We start from the raw sequence: 26,160 nt of genomic DNA, 5'->3' as shown, positions 1-26,160 counted from the left end.
AAAGCAACACACACAAGCTTCCAAGTTCCAACACTACTTGGGAAGATTCTCTCTCATTCCTAGAAGGATAGGATCACTCTTGTTGACCATCTGTATCTTTCATTTCATATTGCGTTCTCTCTTTGAAAGATGTTGAGGAATTCCAATTCCAAATCCAAAGGAGGATTTGCATTTGGATTAGGAAGGATCCTACTCGTGTGTGTTTGTGTTTGCGTAGTACCAATTGAGTTTGGCGTTGTAAGAGTGACAGAGGCTGAGTTCTTCAAACCGTTCAACGTGACCTATGATCACAGGTCTCTCATCCTCGATGACAAGCGTCGCATCCTCATCTCCGCCGGAATTCATTATCCACGCGCCACCGCCGAGGTCGGTCTGTGTGTTTGCTTGAATTTAATGATTATGAACAAAATTGATTCAAACACAGTAGCATAACATGCAAGTTCAATTAAAGTTCCATTAGATTAATACTGTTTGATTGTTTAGAGCTAGAGCTGCAGTGGTTGATAATCAGAAATCTTTTGTCGTTTTTGGTCTTCAATTGATATACCTTAAATTTATCATCAGAAATGTAGCATAAGATGAGTGAATAATACTTTTGATTTTGCTACACGTAGTGTGCATCTATCTTTTTTCATTGCCAAAATGGATATGTATGAAGAAATGTTAATTTTCCCACCAAACATGGCTACTGAAAATTGTAAATCTAAAAAAAAAGTACCCGTGGTTGACAAGAAGTTGTTGCTAACCTACGGAAAGAGAAAAGTTGTAGCTATGTTGATTATTCTAATCCAAGACACCTTCAACCAACCATCTATCTTGCAGAATGGGGGCAGTAGCGAATACTCAATCAAATAGGATATGAAAGAGTAATATTAAGTTTTTTGAAAATATAATTTTGTCTTATGCATTTTATGTAATTTTAGATGTGGCCTGATCTGATTGCAAAGAGCAAGGAAGGTGGGGCAGATGTAATTGAAACTTATGTTTTCTGGAATGGGCATGAGCCAGTGAGAGGACAGGTGCAAATTACATTTCTCCAGCTATCCTGGCTGGTAGCGTTGTGTTGTTTCTTCAACTCTATACTTGATAGTTATTTATTAATTTTTTTTTCTTTTAATATGCTTGGGCTTGTGCAGTATAATTTTGAAGGGAGATATGATCTTGTGAAGTTTGTGAAGCTAGTTGGATCCAATGGACTCTATTTCTTTCTACGTATAGGCCCTTATGCGTGTGCCGAGTGGAACTTTGGGTCTCACCCTTTTCTCATTATTATCTTTCAATTTTTTGTTGCTCAAGTTTGATATTTGTGTTTAGAGAAACAACTTGAAGAGGAGTACTTGCACTCTTCCATGGCCATCTGAATGAACTCATTACATGATAGTTAATTAATCACACTTCTAAACTGGAAAATGTTAGTTGTGTAATTACTGTGATTTTGTTTATACTATTTTCCAGGATTTTTACACTCATATCTACTTTTCGCATAGACAAGAATGCCATTTCATGTATTAAAAACAAAAAAAAATGCGGTTTCATCGTTTTTTTTTTTTTAATTTATAGTTTTGTACATGTCAAATTGAAAGTTAGACAACTTTTTGGTTCTGGAATGTAAATTAGTGACAGAAAGAAATGTTGAAACTATGCAACAGGGAAAATTCCAACTTCATGGAAAACAGAATAAGATGGATACACATCAAATTTGAACAACTATGTCATTGCATCATCAACAATGAATTGTGCAAGTTGTACCTTAAGTAGTGCTGAGAATTCACCCTTTTTTGTTAAGTTTTAGAGCTGTGCTTTCAACTCCAATTTTCTAATGGTCTGTTATAAATTTATTGGAAATGTGAAAATCAATTTTAAATTTATTGCTCATATTGAATGTTAGAGATATATATAATCATTAATATAGCCTCACCCATCAGCTTAAGCTTTTGGGTGAGATGGTTGCTTTACATGGTATAAGAGCCTCGATGTCATAGGTTCGATCCTCACCGCCTCCCATTTAATCAATAATTAATTATGTCTTGTGGAGTTTCTTAACACAGGTAGGTGGACCTGTGCATTGTCTACCCTTCAAACTCAATGGGCTCTCGTGTGAGGGGACGTGTTAGAGATATATAAAATCATTAATGTAGCCTCACCCTTCAGCTTAAGCTTTTGGGGAGATGGTTGCTTTACATTGAAAGAAGGATCAACTGATTCTATTCTAAAAGAAGGCACTTTTTTTAACCTAAAGTTAGAGTAATTTGTTTTGTACAAAAGAAACAAGGATAAATTTTATAAAAGCTGTTATTATTACTGGTAATTTTATGAAAGCATAAATAATAAGCTTTGGTTTGTGATTGATACTTGTTGATCTATCTTATTTCTCTATTTGGATATTGCCTTGTTTTGCAGCACCACTGTCTTGGTGCTATCCTTCTATTATCTGTTGTTGAAGCTGGTATATAGTTGTAAAAACATGCATAGGGATTTGGCATCCCAGCTGCACTCCTAGTTTCTTTTGTTATGTTTGTATTTTAGTTGTTTAGTTTTTCAGCTCTTAAGGGTTTCTTGTCCTCACCCCTGGTTTACTATTTCTCTTCAATATTGCTTTATATATATATATATATATATAGGGACAAGATCATTTGACACTAGTGCTAAACTAAAAAGTTTGACACGAAATCTTAACCGTTGATTTTTGCCAATCTGACGGTTATAATTTATTGGGGATTAATAATTAATTAATAAGTGTGACCCAATAAATTATAATTGTTAGATTCACGGAAATCAACGACTAAGATCCGGTGTCAAACTTTTTATATTGATAAAACCTAGAGAAATATTTGATAATTTTTACCTTGATTTGTGAGCTGTGTTTGCAGGGGTTTCCCAGTGTGGCTGCGTGATATCCCTGGTATCGAATTTCGAACAAACAATGCACCTTTCAAGGTATAATGCTTTGTTAGTTGGCATTGCTTTCTTTTGGTTTTATTTTTTGTAGCAGACTATAACAGTTGTTTCTGTTTCTCCTTTTTTGTTTGAGATTTTTCTATTTATTCAGTTTATTTAGTGTTCTCAGTTATGGACTACAATTGTCTTGATGAGTGTTTGTTCATGTTTGCACTCACCACTTGATGCTGGAAAGCGTGTCAAATTGCTTTAATTTATGTTTTTTTTTTTATGCTTTTTTGTATCATGTAATGCACCTTATTGTTCATGCTGATAGGGGTGGGGTTTCTGTGAACTCTCCCAAAATCCTAAATAAATGATGGATAGTGGGTTATTCAGATGTCGAGAATAACTTCAATGAGTGCATGATCTCTCTTCTTCTACTTCCTTCTGCTTTTCTTTATTTGTTTTAAGCGGTGTACATAGAAGATTAGAAAACTTAGAAGTATTGTTGGTAGCTGTGAATCGAAAGCTCCATGACAGGACATGGTGTACATATTGCGGATCCACTTAGAGATATGACTGATTGATCTAAGAGGATGTAAATGTCAAATTTGAGGCTTTAACAAACTAAATTATTTGTTCGTGACTAATGTTGGAGTTTTACTTGGGGTAAAACTCAAAGTTAGTAGTGCCTTCTAAAATTAACTTTCCTTTTTTCTTCAGTTCCTTGAGATTGTTTATGCACTAATAACTCCTGTAATGAGTTACATCTCCCGCAATCTCTTCATCACCTTGTATGATAAATCCAAGATACATAAATTGTGTGATTTATGATATGCTTTACTACCCAATTTTTACATGGCCAATGCTAGCTCGCATTTTGCTGAACTTGCATTCCATATACTCTGTTGTACTTCTGCTAAATTTGAAAGAAAGTGATCCTCAAGCTTCTCTCCAAAACTCTAGTTTACTGTTTTTTGTACCCCTATTGACTCTTCTGTTAGGACTATGTCATCCTCAAAAAGCATGTATTCGGTCATAAGGACAATAAAACAACGAAAGAAGTGCAGTACTATGTAATAAACACAACATAATAAAGGTTTGTTTTCCTGTGGGGTTTTTTACTTTTTGGTTTCTTTTGGAAAATACCCTTTCCTCACTTGCATTTTCCAGTACCTATCTAATAACAGTTCTTTTTTATATAATAATAAAAGTACTATAAAGGTTTCTTTTTCTAGCTATTCTCAAAATGATGTACGTAAATTCCCAAAGATGTCTGTTATTTCTTTCAAATTGTGCCGGTAAAGATTTCTTTGTTTCCGAGCAAGTTAGAAGTGAGATTATGTTTTTGTACATATTCATCATTCTTAATTTCAATTGTTGTTATATGAAGGACTGAAATTTCCTAGATAAAGCCATAACTAAAAATTAAGATGAATTTATAACACCACATGATACACTGCAATATATGTAAACTATATTTTATATTTTCATTGGATAATGTTTTCTATTTTCTTAACACCCCAATTTTATATGAACTTCCGTCATTGGACTTGGAAAGGATTGTCATTAACATGGTTTTGATCATTTTTTTTTTCTTTTTAAACTTAGGAGGAGATGAAACGGTTTGTCTCAAAGGTGGTGAACCTGATGAAAGAGGAAATGCTGTTTTCTTGGCAAGGTGGTCCTATAATTTTGTTGCAGGTTGGAAGAGAGTATGGAGTTTGGGCTTTATATGAATAAGTTGATTTCATTTTTCATAACTTGAACGATATTCGTAGTCCTGCTGCGGTTTTCAGAATTGGCAGTAAAAATTACAATTGTTTTAGATTCTTGTTTTGCCTTACTGTACTTGTCTTCTTTACTTAGGTAAGTCTTATTTTTGGTGGCAGTCAACTGCTTTTTCCAGGTTGTGGATATGTCATGTTCTCTAGAATTTTCGCTTCTCTTTTCTTACTTTAATTTCTGTTGAAATCACGTAAATTGGTGACATGTTATATAATACATGTGACATGAGGCATGGGTGGTAAAGGCGGGTACTGGTTCCCTCATATTTGATTTATTAATAGAAATTGTATGTGAGGTTTTAGTTGTTGGTTCTAGTTTTATGCTTCAATTCTGTATTCTGATTATAAAATCCTGTTTTTAATTAGTTCCCCAACTTATTAGCAGACCTAATTAATTTGCTCTAGATAATTGGTGATTATGCTATATTCTGTTATCTTAGAATTAGCACAGGCAAGTGTTACATTTGATGCTTCCCTTTATAGAATGCAATGTTTAACATGGAACATTACTGGATTTTATCAGATTGAGAATGAATATGGGAACATTGAGAGCTCCTATGGCAAGGGAGGTAAAGAGTATGTCAAATGGGCAGCTAGAATGGCTCTAAGTCTTGGTGCTGGTGTTCCATGGGTTATGTGCAAGCAACCGGATGCTCCATATGAGATTGTAAATTATATCCCTTTCCATTATAGAAAAGAAATGTTATTCACAATTACCTTTACTTATTAAAATGACAATAAATGTTAGGGTCTGTTGATTATGATAAAATAACAAAAAAGGAAACTTGGTTATAAATCTTCCTGCGTAGGAATAACTACTAATTCAAGTAGTTAATTAAATAAATATTCTTATTTGTATTCATAGATTGTATTGTTGTCCACAGATTGATACATGCAATGCATACTACTGTGATGGATTTAAACCAAACTCACGTGACAAACCAACTATGTGGACAGAGAACTGGGATGGATGGTATGAACAAACACATCCTTCAATTTAAAATGAGGGAGGGTTGTCAGTAGTGGCTGTAGCGGCCTTTATTGTTGCATAGGGGAGTGCATTGGTGTAGTAACCACCAAAAACTGCCATAGCAGCCCCTATTCTGTCTCTCCCTTGGAACTTTACATTCAACCATGTGTATTGGTTCTTTGCTGGATTGAAGCCCTATGATATTGCCCACAGCAACCGAGGCACTCTGTCCTCTGTCTCACCTGTGGAAGCTACTCATGGCGTGGTTCTCTCTTCCCTCTCTTGTCACCAGCAACATCATGTTTAATTGTCTATGTGGTCCTGGACTCTATCTCTGTGTGCATAATCATTATACGTCCTTGTCATTCTGTTGTACAGGTCTTCTCTGTTGTGTATATTGATTTTGGACAGTCTCCTTTTCTTTCTATTTTCTAAACAGAATTCTAAACTCCCTTGCTAGCTTTCTTGCAATAGTAGCTGCTTCGTTATCTGACACTATAGCATTTTAAGGGTGTGGCTGCTCTGTGCCACGTTCTTCCGTTACCTACTATGCTTTTTATATATCTGAAGTAAACTTGTCAGTCGTTTATGAGATTATTATGTGGTTATGAAAGTATATACTAGTAGGTGCACCCAAAACAAGGGAATAAAGGGTACATGTGAGAGATTATGAAGTTGATGACAGTATTAATACAAGTTTAGGAGTCAACATTATATAAACTTTTTGTAAACCATTCAGTTCAGCCAATTTATTTGTGTTCCCTGCTTCTCTGTGTGTGTGTGTGCAAGTGCATGCAGGTATTTGTGTTTATAAGAAAAAGAAGTAATGTGTTGACAGCTTAATCGGTATTAGGCTGTGTGGTGAGAAATATTTTGATTGCTTCCAATTGACTTTTTGAAGGTATACAGAGTGGGGTGGAAGATTGCCTCATAGACGTGTTGAAGACCTCGCATTTGCAGTTGCACGTTTTTTCCAACGTGGAGGAAGCTTTCAAAATTATTATATGGTATGATAGTGGATAAAATGAAGGGTCGGCTTGGCTCAGCGGTAAGCTTGCTTGCCGTGGTGTGTCAGGTCGCGGGTTCGAATCAGCCTCTCTGCAAAAAGCAGGGGAAAGACTGCCTAGAGTATTCCCTTCCCCAGACACTCACGAAGTGGGTATTTGAACTGGGTCGGCCCTTTATGATAGTGGATAAAATCTTTTATTTTGAGTAAAAGTTCACTTTGGGCTTCTTTCCTATGCCAAGCTAATGGTTATCTCATGGAGGACTCTTGTCCAATATTTGTATTGGAGGGATTTAATATATTACCGCATGTGAAAGTTGATCTCCACTTCATCAAAGAAAAATTAGACGATAAAAGTATATGTATGGCATATATTCCTATCAAGGAACAAACTACAGACATTCTTAAAAAAAGCCTGCACACACTGACCTTTGAAGACTTAATAGGCTAGCTGGGAATGATCAACATATATATCCCAGGAAATGCTAGTATTTTTATTTTTAAGGATATGATTTTTTTCCTTAATTGGGATCAAAGTGGAATGAATTTGTATTCGTTAGTTTCCGTTTTTATCCTTAGGCAACTTGTATATATTGTAATCTCTATTCATTGAGAAATACAAGTCAAAGTACATTTTTTAGACATGGAATGTTGAATTTCTAGAGGGTTTTATCTAGGAAAAATTTCTCTAAATTTGAAAAGTGGGTTTTATACTTCAATTTATTTTGTATATGGCAATTTATTTTCAATGAAAAATAAACATTAACTCAGTGTGATGGTATCTGCTAATTGCAAATTTTTTATGATTTTAGTATTTATTTATGATGAATATAATACATGTCATATAGGGTTTATCTCTACCAATGTATATTTTTGTTTTTGTTAATATATGAGTATCTGTGACCTACATCTTGACAAGCCTTTTTATGTTTACAGTATTTTGGCGGAACAAATTTTGGCCGCACTGCAGGGGGACCCTTGCAAATTACAAGTTATGATTATGATGCTCCAATTGATGAGTATGGTATGTAGAAGAATAACAAGACTTCGTGTTGTTCAAATGGTAGCTAACGTTGGGATTCATATTGTTAGAGAAACATAAAACCATTAAACATAGCCTCACCCAACAGCTTAAGCTTTTGGGTTGAATTGATTCTTTACTTGGTATCAAAGCCCCGATGTTACGGGTTCGATCCTCATCGCCCCCCATTCTGATAATTAAATATTGTGGAGTTTCTTAGTACAGGTAGGCTGGACCTGATGCATTATCCACCCGTCAAGTCCAATAGGCTCTTGTGTGAGGGAGCGTATTAGAGAAATATAAAATCATTAAATGTGACCTCACCCAGCAGCTTAAGCTTTTGGGTTGAATTGGTTTTTTACACATATAGTTGTTATGATTTATGATGCTCCATGAACTTTGTTTTTCTAGGTCTGCTGAGTGAGCCAAAATGGGGTCACTTGAAAGATTTACATGCTGCTCTAAAGCTTTGTGAGCCTGCTCTGGTGGCCACTGATTCACCAAAATATATAAAATTGGGTCCAAAGCAAGAGGTTTGTGCCAAGACAGAAATAGTTGATTAGTGTTTTATAAAAATTCCAAGCATTATGGTTGATTACATTTAGTTTTTTATTGGTAATTACAATTAGGGACCAACTCTCCTGAAGCTAAAGCTCATTAATGGTTTTATATCTGTAACACACCTCTTCATGCAAGAGCCCTCTATGCTTGAAGTGTATACAATGTATAGGCCCATTGTACTTTGCGCTGAAATTCAACTTAAAAGAACATCAAAGATTGAACTCGTAATCATTTAGTTCCAGAGACTTTGTTACCATGTTGGGACCAACTCCCCTAAAAGTTTGAACTATTAGGTGAAGGCTCATGAATGCTTTATATCTCTAGCAGTCTCTTTGATTTTCTGATCTTGGTGTTTCTTTCTAGCAAATTGTTGTTTCTTGTTTTCTGATCTTATCAAAATAGCCATGGCTTCGGAAGCAAGCCTAGAAGGTCGTTGGTGGGTTCTCCATACCTGAAAAATTTATTCAAGCATCTGGGGCTCATACCTTTGGAGACACTCATTCTCTCCAAATAACCCCAACACAAACTGAACACAAACACCCCAATCCAATTTATCCACCCAGACCCAAAGCTTTTCCTATCCAAAACTTTATCCAAAAAACTCCAACCTACACAGTCATAAGCTTTCTTCAAATATAACTTAAAATCTCAACCTCCTCTGCAGTCTAGCATTATCCTCTACCTCATTAGCAATGAGAGAAGCATCAAGAATTTTTCTACCTGGAATAAAAGCACACTGATTCTCAGAAGTGGTGTCTGAAAGGATCTCACTCGGTATGGAAGGAAGATTTGTATATATCTTATAAACACCGGAAATTAGGTTAATGGGGCAAAAATTCTTAACTTTGTTCTATCCTTTTCAGAAACGAGTAGTATTTAGGTACTAAGAGATTTTGGGATTCCGGTGAGCCAGAAGGCAGAACCCAAAAACTGTGAGCAGAAGCAGGACTGTGATATGTGAATTGCTCAAGTGAATTTGCACCCAGCAAGCTGATGCTTATGTACATACAAGAGCAATAATTAGGAATATAACTATTTCCTATGATCCTAGAATTCTTAATGTTACATTAAATTCTACTATTTCCAAAGCTACCTTAACTACTGTTATCATTCCCAACATCTATATTCAATCTTTTTCTGCCAAAATAGGCATTCACAATGAACTTAGTACCTTCATTTGTATTTTAAGTAGTGATAATGCCACCCAATTTTATCTACTTTTTTTACTACATTTATTTCTTCACAAGTACATTTAGCCAACCCCACCTAGTGCGATAAGGCTTGGTTGTTGTCTAGAAAATTATATGGGTGACATTGTTTTTTTAATGAAATACTTTTGTTCATCAATTTCAGGCACATGTGTACCAAGCAAATGTTCACCCTGAAGGATTGAACTTGTCTCTGTCTGAACATCCTAGCATATGCTCAGCATTTCTTGCCAATATTGATGAAAAGAGAGCGGCTACAGTGACCTTTCGCGGCCAAACATACACTTTACCACCATGGTCTGTGAGTGTATTGCCAGATTGCAGTAATACAGCTTTCAATACTGCCAAGGTTAGTTTATGCATGGGGATATTTTTGAGGCATCAAAAGGTTTGCCATGGCATCAATTTGTGTCTCACCTATGTGTGTGTGTGTATATATATAGGCACCGAAGTATGTCTAATATATGAAAAAAATCTGATAATATCTGGATTGTATCTTAGAATATGATCTCTCAGGAATAGTTTCCTTATTTCTTTATATTTCAAGATTTATTTCCCTGTGTAATTAGGATTTGGAGGCTAATATTAGTATATTTGGGATTAGTGCTTCACAACTTGTATCACTTCATATCATATCATATTACATCAAATTAATACCAATTTCATATTATCCTGTCTTTATTTTCTCTTTTCTTCCTTCCCCACTCAAATCCCTATAATTTTAACATGGTTTTGGAGCGGTGCTATCCTCTGTGACATGTCCCATCTGTAAAGAAACCAATTCAACCTAAAAGCTTAAGTTGTTAGGTGAAGGCCACGTCAATGGTTTTGTAGTATATTTGTCTAATATACCCCTTGTGTTTGAAGTGTGAGTAATATACAGGCTCATCTACGTGTCCTAAGAACTCAATTATACTTTTATTATTTGTTAATGGAATAAGGGTAGTGAAGATCACACTCGTGACCACTTGGTCATGGAGGCTCTGATACCATCTAAAACAACCAATTCAACTCCAAAATCTAAGTTGTTAGGTGAAGACTGCGTCAATGGCTTTGTATTATATTTCTCTAACAGTATCAGTATTTCGTTGTCGAGTTTTCTAAAATCTAAAATTGTATTGTAACTGTTGAATAACGAGGAAACAAGAGACATATGATGTAATCTGTGAATTTCAATGACATCATAAGGTTATGATAAACCCCACAAAGGCTTTGGGTATATTATAGTATAATAGACCTTGACCTTCTGCCAAATGGACTCACAAGTGATGTGAACTCATAAGATTTGCTTTAGAGATGGATGAATAGTGGATTTGATGAAGATACACAATTTTCCATCAATCTTAGTCCATCTAGGATGCTCAACAACAGGCACAAATTTAGAGTTGGTGGTGAGGTGGTCTGTGTAGTCTTGCCTAGTAAGCCAAAGTTTAATGTTGGAAGTCAAGGTGTCATATTTGGTACCATCCAACTTTTTAGAAGAGTGGCACACAAGACAGTGGAGAGTAAGGTTGGTAGGACCAAATTTGTTGAGAGAAGAGTGGGCATGTTGCACAAGCAATGGAAAATGCAAGACAGAGACTAGAGCACTCCAAACAGACTTTGAAAGGGACAATGAGCTTAGATCAGATGACAAAACAAGAAGACAAAGCAAGACAGACACAACATGGTATGAAACATGGCTCCATCTCCATCTGCGATAGAGAGGGTGCTAGAGACCAAAGAGGAATCATGAGGGCGTGTCGGTCGATGGTTCACCGCGTTTGCTGGGGATGGGCTAGATGAGAAGAGCCGCTCCGGAATCAGGGTCATTGGCCATAATGGATAGTGACGGACTTTGGTGAACCGGTGGCCAGAAGGAAGACATGACCAGAGGGGTCATAACTAGGAGTGACGGCACTGTTTCTGGAAAATGAGTTGTCGTCAGTGGTTAGTGGTTTCACCGTTAGGCATGGACTAGGGTTATCTCTTGTCAGGCTTTAGATATCATCTTAAGTTAGGAGGAAATGAGACACTTAAGTGACATTAGTTTGTCTCGACTACACAACGTGGTTTGGATTATATAGCCAAAAAATAATAAATACATTATAAATACAGACATCTCTAGTATCCTAATTACCATAATTACATGATTCTTACTACCCTATCTTAATTATCAACAAGATACTATTTATTACTATTTACATAGTTACTACTCTACAACTACCAACAATATCTGTGCACCAACGTTAGGGGTGTAGAAAATAGAAGGATTTAATTTAGATAGTGTAGAATATAGAAACATTTATTTAGATAGCGGACTTTCCTTATTTTTGCAGGTATATGTTGTATATCTCCTATGATTAAGGAGATATGTTTAGTGTGTGCAGCCTATATAAACCTAAACCTCTGTAGCGATTGATAATCAATCAGAAATGAAAAGCTCTCTTCTCCTCTATTGTTCTTGTCTTCACACACTGAATGACAGAGAATCCCTTGTGATTCCCTTTATATTATCTACGGGTTGTCTAAAACTTTCTTCTTTAAATTTGCACAGGTTAGAGCACAAACTTCAGTCAAACTAGTAGAATTTGGTTTGCCACTTGTCTCTAGTGTTTTACCAGCCCAGCAATTGATGCACCACAATGGCATTTCCCACATCTCAAAGTCATGGATGACTACAAAAGAGCCGATCAATGTTTGGAGCAAGAGTAGTTTCACCATAGAGGGCATATGGGAGCACTTAAATGTAACGAAGGATCAATCTGACTATCTTTGGTATTCAACCAGGTGATTATGCATTCCTAAACACTCTGTAGTAGTATCATATGCTTTGCAAAAAGATATATATTGCTCGTTTTACTTTTAGTTACTGATGTATGATGTATATATATTACACATGCTTTACTTTTACCCAAAAAAATATCTGCGTCTTACCTGTTTTCTTTTAGATAAATAGGAATTTATTATATCTCTAGGTTTCAAGGACCAACTTTCCTGATAGCTTAAGTTTAGTTGAAAGGTCATAAATGAACTTTTTGGGCTTGAAGTGTGGACAATGCACAGGATTACACTACCATATGCTTAAATTAAACTTCTTTTATTTGAATGAGAGCAGCAAAGATTGAAATCCTAACTACTTAGTTGTAAAAGCTCTGATACTATGTCAAGGACCAGCTTTCCTGAAGTTTTAGGTAGGCTTATGAATGATTTTATATCTAACAAGAGGAAAAGAGTATAGGAAAGAATACAGAGAATAAGATATCCTCCATACCAAAACTAAAAAGAAAAAATATAAGATGTATAAAAAGACACCAAAACTAAAGAGCTCTGCGGTATTCCCTTTGTTTATCCGCAAAAGGGATTCCCTGGAATACCATGTTCTGAATTCAAAAAAATGCAGTGAAATTCCTCAAAAAAAAATTCAAATATTTATTCAGCGGTTTTCTAATAGCATTTCCATTAATTTGTGTATAAAATGCAGAATATATGTTTCAGATGATGACATCTTGTTTTGGAAGGAAAATGATGTTCATCCAAAACTTACTATAGATGGTGTCCGCGATATACTGCGCATATTTGTCAATGGTCAGCTTATAGGTAATTGATCTTATACTACTAAATGTATGCTGTATTTGAAGACGAACATGTTCCTTTTTTTTCCTTTTAATTCCTTAAATTAATGGAAGTTCTATTCTGAATAATGCACTTTATGTAGTTGGCCGGAGAGCTCGAGAGAAAATGTGGAAAAGAGAAAGAAAACAGAGAAAAGAGAGAGAGTGCGTATGAAGATTCTGAGATGTATTTCATTTACTGAACTGAACATAGAGTACACACTTGTATTTATTGCCACCGTATCTATGAGCAGCTTACAAGAGTTTCATTCTGAGATGTATTTCATTGACTGAACTGAATGTAGAGTACACACTTGTATTTATAGCCACTGTATCTATTATGAGTAGCTTACAAGAGAAGCTCTGTAAAAGATAACAAACAAAAACAGATTGACAATGAAGCACATAACTACATAACTTAAATTTTTAACTGAATAACAGCCTAACAACATTGACTGTGATAGAGTCACTGGCTGGGACTCAGTACCAACCCACAGAGAGGTGACTCTCGCTTACAGCCCCCGTCAAACTCAGCAAGGTTGTTGAACTTGGAAGAGATAAACAACCTTGAGTTTGAGTCTGTCCTTAAGATAGTAGAACTAGGGTTTAGAGAGAGTCTTGTTGAGCACATCCGCAAGTTGATCCTGAGCTGGGACTTCAGCCACTACATGACTTATTGATGACCTTCTCACGAACAAAGAAAATGTCTAGCTCCATATGTTTGGTGCGAGTATGTAACATCTGGTTGTGAGATAAGGCTAGTGTGCTTAGATTGTCGCAGTATATAATAGGTGTGCAAATGGGAACGTGAAGTTCATGCAACAATTTGGAGGACTTTTGCTGCATTAGATGCAAGGCTACGATATTCATCCTCAATAATAAAACGAGCAACCAAGGATTGCTTCTTGGAGGACCAGGAAAAGGGCCAAGGAAATCTGCATAAACTGAAGTGGACCTGCTGTCATCAGGGTCCGAAGCACAATCTGCATCATAATAGGCATGAAGAGAGAGAGAAGCTGAAGAGGAAATGCAGGCTGCAGCAATAACCCATGACTAAGGGTGCCCAGGAGATATTGAAGGATGCACTTGACAGCCTTCCATTGAACATCAAGGGGCTTTGCGATGAACTGTCACACTTTATTTGCATATTAGCTGATATATGGTCTTGTAAAAGTGGCATAAAGTGGTCTTGTAAAACTGGCACACTTTATTTGCACATTAGCTGATGTATAGTCTGTAGATAATTATTACTTTGAATATTGTATACAGGATAATTATATCAAGTAATCATAGTAATTAACATGGTATCAAAGCCGGATGAGAGGCAACCATATTCGTGCATATCTGCTGGACCCACTACCCACTAGTGACATTATATTCCAGCAACCATCCTTTTGGTTTCCAGATCCACTATCGTGTTGTCATTCCGGCAATCTCATATCTTCTGGTTGTCGTTCGTGACTTCGGCATTGGAAAAAAATTCCTGCAACTTTTCTAACCAGTGACCATTGGATTTGGAGCACCTCCTCGAGTCTGGCGCATCCCTAGTGGACCCAATGTCAATTGGCCAGCCACACGTCAACTCTTTATGCTGCGGGTCATCTTCTCCGACAACCTCTCCATCATGCGTGACCGCGCATGAAGTCCCTTTTCTGGTAGAAGCCACAGTCGTGGTGCTTGCCCTAGTTCAGTCTCTGGATTTGGTGTTTTCCTCCCTCGCCTGCTCTGTATTGGTTGTTTTCCAATCTTTTCCGCTGTTGTATAGGCCTTTCCGTGTTCATCCTGTCATCACTAGCCTTTCTTTTTGTTTCCTAGTGTGACTCATGGATGACTCTGTTTCCTCTGTGACTTCTAAAGAGGTTCTGAAGGCTGGATCCCATTTTTTACCAATTAGGTCTGTTCCTCTCTTTCCACTGACAAATTGGATGATAGTAACTAAGACCTTGGGCTTCTGACATTAAACTTTGGTTGATTTGGAAAGATTATCCAGACCATCTCATCACCAAGGCTGACTCTGTGCTTGTTGTTGAACGTCCTTGAAGGACTAAGATTGATACCCAATTATGCAACGTCATCCATCTTTAAGTGGAACAGATGTGGGACTATTATGGCACATTTCTTTTCCTCTAGATCACTCAGCTTGGGTTTGAGATAACTTCTGCTTATATTTTATGTGCATCTTTCACTTTCAACTAACCATCTCAATGAAGCTTAATCACTCTAATCTAAATTCTTGAATAAGATATGAATGGTAAGTTGTAACACCCCCAAATTTCTAACAATTTTAACAACAATAAAATATTCCTATAATAGAGAAATTTTCAAAAAAAAAATACTTTTAATTATTTATTAAGATCTTATATCTATTGTAGAAGTTAATCTAAAACTAATTTGGAGAAATGTTACCGCTGCACCTGTACAGGGACAAGTGCAAGGCTAACTTTTTTACATTAAAATAAAACCAACAATTAAAGTTCAACTGAAAGAAGTATGTCTTATGCATAAATAAATAGAAATAATAATTAAACTCTAGAGCTAGGTAGAAATCTCTGAGTCGTTATCCTCAGAGCCCACTGCTAGCCCCATCCTTTGCAACCTGACTTAGTAATCAAATCTGGTAATCAAATCAAAACAATTAGCAAAGCTGGTAATCCTAATCAAAACACAATTTATATAACCCAAATATAATAATCAAATCAAATATATAATCACATAATAATTTAATCAAATATCAATTTCAATATTCATTACATATATTCACATCGAATCAAATATTATTCATTATCTTTATTAAGTTCATTTAGTGGGAAGGGAACCATGGTAGACCCAAGAAACTCTGTTGTCAGTCTACCCCGTGACTCAGGAAACCCTGTTGCCAGCCACGTATAATCAAAATTGACCATATCAAAATATCAAATCCTAGTGTGCATACCTCTTTCCAAAGTTGCTACTAGTACCCCGGGAAACCCTGTTGCCAGATACCACTTTGGGAAGAACGGAAACATCATTGTCACATCATGTAATATCAAAGGCATAAAGCCCAAAGGTTGTGTTCATCACTTTAAGTGGTACCATCCCAAAGCTATCCTCCCACTAATTAATTAATTACTATCACACACAATCATCAAAATTCAATCATGTCACAATTATCATATTTGAAAACTTCTTTGAATATTATATTTTCTATATCAATTGCTCAAGGGCATCATAATTGTTCAATTATCTATAATTTTCCAACATCTATCAAAATTAAGGTCCAAATCATATCAATTATCTATCATCATAATTTTCCAACATCTATCATATCAATTATCTTTTATCATAGTTTTTTCAATTTATTCAAGAATATCATAACTCAAATATCCAAGATCTATCACAGAAAGCCCAAATTCACTCATCATATCAATTATCATAATTTTCCAAGGTATCAAAATCATAATTTTCACAATTATTCAATCGGATCCATATCACACATATATGGCACATAATTAATCTTCCAAAAGATACCATAATCATAATTTTCAAAAAATTGAATTATTCCCAAAAAATAATTATATAATTAATCCCATTATTTTCTATTGTTTAGAACCCAATAAAGTTCCCAATAATATAATTAACCTAAAAATTAAACCCAATAAGTTTCCAAATAATATAATAAATTTATAAATAACCCTATTATTTTCTAGGGGTCAAAACCCAATAAAGTTCCCAAATAATATGAAAATTTACAAATAATTAAAGATTAGGGATTATGATAAATTTTTATATAAAACAAAACTATAGTGCTCTGAGTGTTAGGATTACAAACAAAAATTCATACAAAAGATAACCTATAAATACCTAGGGATTAGGGTTACATATACTAAATATATAACTACCTAAAGATAAGGACTACACGCAACAAATTTTATTTAAAAGATAACTTATGATTTTCTAGGGATTAGGATTACCCGGTCTCCGTGTTTGCTAACTTCTAGAAAAAAAGCGATTTGGGAAGAGGAGAATTGTTGAGGATTAGAAGTGATTTGGTTTGGTTAGACTAGGTCTCTATTTATAGTTGGTGTGCTAGGCTTAGATATGGGTTTCGTACAATTATTATTATTTTTCTTAAATTCTTATGCCTCAGAATATTGCTGACTCATGACTGACTTATTATTGACTCATCATATCTAATCAAATTAACAATCAAACATTAATGCATAAATGATCAATCAATTAATAATTCAATTAATCACAATTTACCATTAGTCCTAATAACAGAAATATATATATATGTATCCATTATTATTATTACTACTAATTTATAATTGATTACTATTATTAATTTTTTATTGTTATAAATTACTATTATTTTCCTGGGATATTACATAAGTTTTATTTTTAAATGATTGTTTTCAATAATTATTCATTTAGAACATTCTTGTTGATGTATGTTGTAATAAATAATAAGGTTTATGTTTTGAATCGTAATGGTTGTTTTGTTCAAATGGATGTATCAATTATGTTGTAACTTTTATGATTTAGAGTTTTAATATCTATTCCTTTTGTCTATATATTCATATAGTTCCATATCTTTTCCAAGTGAAGGTAGTGTTGTTGGTCATTGGGTCAAGGTGGTCCAAACTCTTCAATTTCTCCCAGGATACAATGATTTAATGCTACTAACTCAAACAGTGGGTTTGCAGGTGAAATTACTACCTTATTTTATCCAGTATCCTTATGGATAATTCCAAAACCTTAAATTATTTGAAATCAAAGTGTTATTTGTGTTTGTGTGTGTAGCGTAGTAATCAAATGTTGGTAGTGTAAGATCTCATACACTTTCATCATTATATAGCTTTACATGGAATTTTATATATATTTTTATTTCAACCATTGAATTTTTTGTTCTTACTTAGATTCATGGAGTACAAACAAATTTGATTAGTAAACAAAAATTATAAACATGGTACGCATAGTGGGATCTTGTAATCCAACTATAGATTTTTATTTTTATTTTTTTTTAAACTTCACCCTTTAATTAGTTGTTTAATGATGTGAGGATGATTTTGTTTTACACTAATGTAAATTGATTTAATAGGAGTGGCAAAAATTAACCGTGTCCATTAGGCCATTAAATCATCGCAAGTTGTTAACTATACTTACAGAGTTAAATGGTTTCTGTTAGAGGTGTCATATAAAACTATTCATGTGTCTTAACAGCTAAGTTTTTGGGATAGTTGGTTCAGGACAGTTTTAATGAATTTTACATACTCTTTTCCATTAACGAATGGGTGATAAAGTATTATCCAATGTGTATGCATATTCCTATTCATCTATATGCTGCGTGACTTGTTTCTCTATTTTCTTCAACTTACTTTCCTATTAAACAACGTAGGGATAATGATTACTGAGTTTACATATGATGTTTCACCATTTGAAACAATGTTACAGAATTATGGTGCCTTCCTTGAGAAAGATGGAGCAGGGATTAGAGGTACAATCAAGCTCACTGGATTTAAAAATGGAGATATAGATCTTTCAAAATCATCATGGACCTACCAGGTATATCTTTATGTGTATAATGATAAAAAATACTACATAGAATCAAAAAAGATTGTAGTATTCTCCTTATCAACTGAGTGGGGCTAGTGTTTTTTTTACAAGAAATCTCTAGCAAACCTTCTTGTAAAAGCCCTCCCTTCACTTCCTCCGTGGGGATGGTCTACAGGGTTCATAACTACTCTTCTTACTACAGGACGCTTACCTAGCCAACATTTAGATCCAGCTCTACCCAAACTTTTCTGGATGGATATCTCGTATCCGAAAACTAGCAGTTCACCCCGTCAATCCCCCATAATGTATGAGATGCTTAATGATCCAAAAAAACTATATGAACTATTAACTGATTTCTAGAAGAAAATACTATTAGATGTAGTACACTATAGCTGTACTCTCTTTGTAAGTAGATAAAAACAGAGGTACTGAAAATGACCCCGTTATTTTCATTCAAAACAAAAGGTTACAATATATACACTATTTTGATTATGCAATTAGCAGAATTAATGCTTATAATGTAGGAAATAATAAGTCAGCTGTATATGTTCTGGCAGGATTAGGTTGTTTAAGTTGCCTATATGAAGTTTTCTATGTTAGGATTTTGACCTAGTCATTGAAATTAATGATATAAATTTGAATTTTTTTGTTTTTGTTTTTTCTTGGTTTCAAGTCTGTTCAACATGAGTTGGTCATTCTATTTCTGCCTTTGTTGCAAAGTAACTTAAAATGCTGCTTTAGGGGTGTGTTTTCTTGGTATGTCACGGTTTCACTATCTTTATTTTAAGTTAATTTCCTTGTTCTATAATTTTTATCTTAATGCCGTCACATTCTATACTTGTGGGTTGTTCTTTTTTATACCTCCTAAGTATAAGGAATTTCAAAATACTAAATCCAGTTTATTATCCTAGCAGGTTGGGCTTCAGGGTGAGTTTTTAAAATTTTACAGTGAAGAGAATGAAAGCACAGAATGGGTAGAGTTGACTCCTGATGTCATTCCATCCATGTTTACATGGTACAAGGTATTTATGAGCTGTTGAAATTATATATCTATGAGAATTGTTGTAATAAAAAAGATCTTATAACTAATTTACATTAATTTTTTAGAAATATAAAACCATTCGTAAACCTCTGCCTAATAGCTTAAGCTTCTTAGAGAGTTGGTTTTTGATGTGATATCGAAGCTTCTATGACTAGGTCAGAAGTTTGGTCCTTATTTCTCACATTTTTCTTGATAAAGCTAAATTTAAGCTTGTTAGCATATGTACAAAATATTTTAGAGGAAGAGAATGATGCATAATAGACTAGGATAATTTTGTCATTTTAGGGATACTTGTGTTACTTTATTTCGAGGAATCATATCTTGTAGAAATTTTATCTTATCTATAGTAAGTTATTTGTTTCCTTATATAATTAGAATTAGGAGTTTAGTATTAGTATAAATGGGACTGATTGGTTAGTATTTTGTATCGTAAAGAATCAATTCAACACCAAAAGCTTAAGCTGTTAGGTGATGTTAGATTAATGGTTTTATATATCTCTAACACGCCTCCTCACACGAGAGTCCATTGGGCTTTAAAGGTGGATAATGCATAAGTCCACCTACTTGTGCTAAGAAATTCCACAAGAGAAAGTGAGGGACGGTGAAGATCGAACCCGGGACACGAGGCTCTGATACCATGTAAAGAACCAATTCAACCCAAAAGTTTAAGTTGTTGGGTGATATTACATTAATGGTTTTATATATCTCTAACATGTATCATGCCACAATACACGAGAATATTATTTTTTATTTTTTTCCCCTCTCTTTTTATCCTTCTCTACCAAAACCAAAACCTATAATTTGAACAAAGCACAAGGTAAAATGGATCTGGTACTTATCCATACTTCAAGCCTAATGGCTCTTTTTAACAAGGGGCTTTGTTAGAAGGGGTTTGATTTTCTCATGTTGCATGAGAATTCAATTCTCATGTTGTGACTCAACTAGTAATAGGGTCACAACATGAGAATTGAATTCTCATGCAACATGAGAAAATGTTTTTCCTTGTTAGAAATATAAAATCATTCCCGAACCTCTTCCAAACAACTTAAACTTTTAGGAACATTGCTCCTTGACAGATTTCAAACCCAACAATGAGTAAGCTGTTAGGACTAGCCCAATAATGAGTTTTGTCTTTAACATGCTCTCTCAGCACCCTGGACAGGTTGGCCACTAATTTTATGGTGAGAATATGGGAAGCGGGACTAAAGGTTTGACCAGTGGGTGAAAGGGGCTCTTATACCATGTCAAGAAGATCAAGTTGCTCAAAAAGATTAGGCTATTGGGTGTGTTGGCATAAGAATGCTTTATCACAAATGATATCCGTAGTAAAATCATTCGGACAATGTAATGTATGTAAACTGTACTGTCTGGCATTATAGGCCATCTTCCCTCTGAGAGATTTCAAGACCTCACTAGCAAGCTAGAAATGATAGATATTCTCTTACAAGCTAGAGGGGAAGTGTTGTAAAAATAAAAGAAATAACTGTGTAATTATTGTTGTAACACCTCCAAATTTCTAACAATTTTTAAAACAAAGAAATTGCCAAAATTCACATTTAATTATTTTATTTGGATCTAATAAATGCTGCGAAAGCTAATCTAAAACTAATTTGGGAAAATGTTGTCGTGCAAGGCTAACTGTATTACATTCATAAGTAATAAAATAAAACCAATAAAACTAGTGACTGTTTTAAACATAAAATTTAGCACTAGCTAGAAATATCTGAGTCGTTATCCTCACTGCCCACAGCTAGCCCCATCCTTTGCAACCTGTTTCACTGAAAATCCTGCTCCCCCGAAGGATTATTGCAGCACAAAAAACAAACACAATAATCAGCAAATGCTGGTAATCCCAATCAAAATATAACTCAAATATTCACATAATCAAATCAATTATATATATTCATATAATAATCAAATTCAATATCAATTCCATTTTTCATCATATATATCTTTATTAAGTTCATTTAGTGGGAAGAGAACCTTAGTAGACCCGGGAGACCCTGTTGCCAGCCAGGTATAATCAAAATTGGCCATCATTTCACATCTTCCTAGTGTGCATATCTCTTCCCAAAGTTGCTACTAGTAACCTGGGAGTCCCTGTTGCCAGATACCACTTGGAAAGAACGGATAACATCGTTGTCACATCAATTCATATCAAAGGCATAAAGCCCAAAGGTTGTTTTCATCACTTTCAGGAGTTATCATCCAAAAAGCTATCTTCCCACCATTATTCATTACAATTACACAAAATCAATTCAATCTTATATCAATTGTCATAATTTCAATTGTCCAAAAATATCAAAATTTCCATTGTCCAAGAATATCATAATTTTCATATTCAATGTCTACCAGAGTAAAGTCCAAATCCAATCATATCATAATTTTCCAAATCGGAATTCGAACATTCAATATCTAAAGGCCCAAATCATATCATAATTCAAACATTATTAAAATAAAGCTCAAATCAATATTCATAATTCAATCATATCAATCATCATAGGTTTTCAAGGATATCATAATTTAAATAATTCAATTATTATCATTAAAGAGTTAAAATTTAATTTAATTATTCATACCAAAATAATTATACAATTTATCCTATTAATTCAAAAATTTAATTTAAATACCCTAAGAGTTACATATGAAAACATCCTAAAATTTCCTAAGGATTAGGATTGCTGGTCTCCATATTTGATGACTTCTAGAAGGAAAAGCGATTTGTGAAGAGAAGCGCGGTTGGTAGTCAAAGAAAAATAATAATAAAATAAAAATTTGAAATAGAAAGAAAGAGAAGAAGGGGAGAAGATGAGATGGAGAAATGCTGAGAATTGGAAGTGATTTGGTTTGGTCAGGTTAGGCCTTTCTTTATAGCTGAAGTTTTGGGCTTAAGATATGGGCTTCGTAGAATTTATTTCTCATGATTGGCTAGGATAAGTTTGCTGACTCATCCTAATCCAATGCATTTAATGTTATGATATGCAAAGGGATACTTGCTATTATTATGCTTTATTACTATTGGTTATCACAATATATCATTAATATAACTTAATTATTACCAAAATAATTATTCACATTATCAATCAAATGATAATAAAATTAAATGCAGAAATTACCATACGACCAATCAATTAAAAATTCAAATAATTATTATCATAATTTATCATTAGTCCTAATAATATATATATATACATTATTATTATTACTACTAATTTATAAATTATTATTATTATTATAAATTACTATTTATCCTGGGGTATTACAATTGTAGATTGTTTTTCCCTTTTATTAGACAGACTATGATAGGACATGTTTTAGGAAAGACATGTGACACATTATTAGACAGATTTATTTCTTATTTGTTTTGCTCGAATCAGCTCTTTATTAGGAGAGTAATTACTCATATTGATCTGTATATTGTATACCTCTGTACATGAATAATCAAGTAGTAGTAATCAGTTTTTCCATATTCCAACTATATGTGACATAAGAGCTATAAATCAAATAGTTGTTTCTTCTTGCATGGCGAGGTAGCGTGGCAATTATGGAGTAGTCATTCGGGCAGTTTGGAGAATGTTACAATTATGAGGTGTGGAAAAGGAGGAAAGAGAGAAAGAAATTGAAGAATATGATATGAGATTCTTTGATGTGATAAAATATACACACCTCATTCTCCTATTTATACTAATAATTAAGTCAATTACTCAGTACTACCAGTACAAGCCTAAGCCTACTGATACAAGAAGACTCCTAACCCTGATATTCTAACGAAGAAGTTTCTATCTTTCAAACTGATTGGGAGTTTTTTCCCCCAATCCACTTTAGGTCTGGGAGTAGAAAGAGGAGTAAGGTGCTCTGAAATTATGCTTTTTGCTAGAGTATGGTCTATTTGGCTGGAGTTCAACTCCAGAATGTTTAGCCTGAGATGTCTTCTTCCTCTTATTTTGTGGGATAGGCTTGTTTTCTTAGCTTACATGGAGGTCGTGGGCTTTCTCAGGGAGTTTCTGTGTCTAATATGACCTGATCAGTTCTTTCTTTAAAGTCTTGTGTTCTGTTTTAGGAAGATTCCTGACCCTCTTGCATATGTTACTTTCTCTTAATAAATTCTTCTATATAAAATATCAAATGTGTTAGCTCCCTCAATTCATTTTTCGTTGTGCTCCCTTGCTCAATTCTATATATGTTTGGTCTCTGTGTGCCTCAGATACTGTCTATTTATTTATTTATTGTAATTATCATGCCCAATGCACACCAACGGAGTGAGAGTGAATCTAAAATCATGATCTTACTGCTCGGATTGTATGAATGTTGCTATTAAGCCCACTGGTCATTTTTTCCTGAGGAATTTTTTTTTTTTTCACAATAACCCAATAATAACCATCTATTTATTCAAGCAGACATATTTTGATGTCCCTGGTGGCACAGATCCGGTTGCTCTTGACTTGGAAAGCATGGGGAAAGGTCAGGCTTGGGTCAATGGTCACCATATTGGAAGATACTGGACTCTGGTTTCCCCAAAAAGTGGATGTGAAGAAGTCTGTGATTATCGTGGAGAATATAATTCAGACAAGTGTTCAACTAATTGTGGAAAACCAACTCAAACCTTGTATGTAGTCTTTGAAGTAGCTAAAACTGTTGGTTTCACAAAAAATCTTGATGGACAAAGTGTGAAAAGCCATTCAAGGCAACATTTATCCCCCCGTTGATTTACAGCTTTACATCCACTATTGTACTAGAATAATTTAAATTCTCGCAGCCAATCCTCGTAATAATCTTACTAATTGCCAAATGAAGAAAGTATTGAATGATTTTTATGTTCCCAAGATATTAAATATATCTACTTTTTCATTTAATACTTTCTTGATAAGGACTAGGAGGATTATTAAGATTTTTTTAGGAGGATATGGCATTACTCATTGTATTATCCTGCGGAAATAAATTTTCAAAGCCACTTTCCTTGACTATGGTCAATCTCCAGGTACCATGTCCCACGATCATGGTTGAGAGCATCCAACAATTTACTTGTCATGTTGGAGGAAATTGGAGGAAATCCCTTTGGGATTTCTGTCAAGTTACATTCGGCCACAATAATATGTGCTCAAGTGTCAGAATCCTACTATCCACCTTTGGAAAAGTTGGTGAATTCAGATCTAATTGGTCAAGAAGTTCATGCAAATAATATGATGCCTGAAATGCACCTGCGTTGTCAAGAAGGACACATAATTTCCTCCATAACATTTGCTAGCTTTGGAACTCCAGGAGATAGTTGTCAGAGTTTTTCTAGAGGGAACTGCCATGCGCCTAGTTCAATATCCATAGTTTCCAAGGTAAACTCTAAATCGGGTAGCACTTTACTCTTGGCAAGTACTTTTGATATTTGTGGATATAATTCTCTGCAAGAAGGCAAAAGCTCCATAAAATTTTTGCGTTGTGCACTTGACATGGATAAAACTGACAAGGGCAGGATATTTTCCAAAATACTTAACTGTATATTTAGGTAAGTATTAGGATTAAAGAAGTATTATAATCAGTGATAGACGTTTCTCTTATATTTAGGTAAGTATTAGTATTAGCCGCAGGCTTGTAGTGTTTTAATGAAAAATATTCTCATTCACCTAAGAAAAGAGGGGGGGGGGGATTACTTACCCGCTATTCACAGTTTTATGAATATAGTGATTACAAATCTCCTTCAGTATAATGATATGGGTGAGCTATCTTTGAAAAGATGGTATTGGGTTGACTATTAAGGTGTGAAGTGAGCAAGGATCTGCTCCATGCTAATTCATGCCTATATCAAGCAAAACAATAGTAGGCATGGTTACACAAAAGCCTAATTTTTCTAGCGCCAAAGTTAATATGTCCTTTCTGTGTGATCTTACCTAATTTATGTTGTAGACCTATCGATATACTTATTACGTTTTGCAGGCTTGCCAAGGGAAAAGGAGCTGCTCCATTCAAATCTCAAACTCGGTATTTGGAGGTGACCCCTGCCAGGGTGTTGTGAAAACGTTGTCTGTGGAAGCACGATGCACATTACCGAGTCGTGATGGTTTCTTTAACTTTGAGGCTTTAAGCAGCTTCTAAAACGAATCAGGTATGAACCTTGTTGCCATAAGCCAACCAGCTGGCCCATGTACTATTCATAAACGACCCTTAGTTGTGTTCAATGGTCGATTGTATAAATATGATACTACAGAATGCGGGGTCTTTTGGCTTTTGACAGTAAGTAAATAATGTCCTTTGTACATGCAATAACATCTGATTATCCTTGTTGGGCTATTCTGGATGAAGGTTATAGGATTAGCACCTCCTTTAATCCATAAGATCTTTGAGACATGGAACATTTGAACAGATCTCACTGTTATAACTAGAGAGCTTAAAACCAACGATGCACTGCTTAATCTTAACAAATTTTTGTAAGCAATATTTATTATTTCATCATAAAACAGTTACTTATTTCTAAACTAAATTTCAAACTTATGATAATTTTGGGGCATAAGACCTGAATATTCAAAAATAATGTTGAATAAAAACATGTTATAATTTAAATTAAAAAT

General features: G+C 34.5%; 1 protein-coding gene across 3 annotated transcripts; it reads left to right on the top strand.

Annotated features, from left to right (window-relative positions):
- On the top strand, positions 1–25,936 carry LOC133315410 (beta-galactosidase 9). Of its 3 annotated transcripts, none has more exons than XM_061517037.1 (19): positions 1–366; positions 924–1,019; positions 1,137–1,249; positions 2,871–2,937; positions 4,492–4,584; positions 5,191–5,334; positions 5,552–5,640; positions 6,539–6,644; positions 7,580–7,667; positions 8,076–8,197; positions 9,579–9,782; positions 11,970–12,202; positions 12,897–13,012; positions 17,614–17,711; positions 18,460–18,570; positions 19,476–19,583; positions 24,001–24,209; positions 24,582–24,930; positions 25,529–25,936. In XM_061517037.1, the coding sequence occupies exons 1-19, from the start codon at positions 130–132 to the stop codon at positions 25,685–25,687; spliced, it is 2,742 nt and encodes a 913-aa protein (XP_061373021.1). In that variant the 5' UTR covers positions 1–129; the 3' UTR covers positions 25,688–25,936. The 3 variants fall into 3 exon arrangements, with proteins under 3 accessions (XP_061373021.1, XP_061373020.1, XP_061373022.1); XM_061517036.1 differs by having other exon boundaries at positions 2,859–2,937; XM_061517038.1 differs by lacking the exon at positions 1–366 and having other exon boundaries at positions 925–1,019; positions 2,882–2,937.
- Positions 25,937–26,160: the final 224 nt, after the last annotated feature.

Source organism: Gastrolobium bilobum, unplaced genomic scaffold (assembly GCF_033153095.1).
Source record: "Gastrolobium bilobum isolate Gb01-03AN ecotype WA unplaced genomic scaffold, APGP_CSIRO_Gbil_v1 utg21167, whole genome shotgun sequence".
Taxonomy (NCBI): Eukaryota; Viridiplantae; Streptophyta; class Magnoliopsida; order Fabales; family Fabaceae; genus Gastrolobium; species Gastrolobium bilobum.
This window is presented reverse-complemented; position numbering and strand designations above follow the sequence as displayed.

Excerpts from the sequence above, each read along its gene's own strand:
- LOC133315410 (XM_061517036.1), top strand. The coding sequence starts at position 130 with ATGTTGAGGAATTCCAATTCCAAATCCAAAGGAGGATTTGCATTTGGA. Across the intron at positions 4,585-5,190 it reads GTCCTATAATTTTGTTGCAG|ATTGAGAATGAATATGGGAA; the intron begins GTTGGAAGAGAG and ends GGATTTTATCAG. Across the intron at positions 17,712-18,459 it reads CTCAAACAGTGGGTTTGCAG|AATTATGGTGCCTTCCTTGA; the intron begins GTGAAATTACTA and ends ACAATGTTACAG.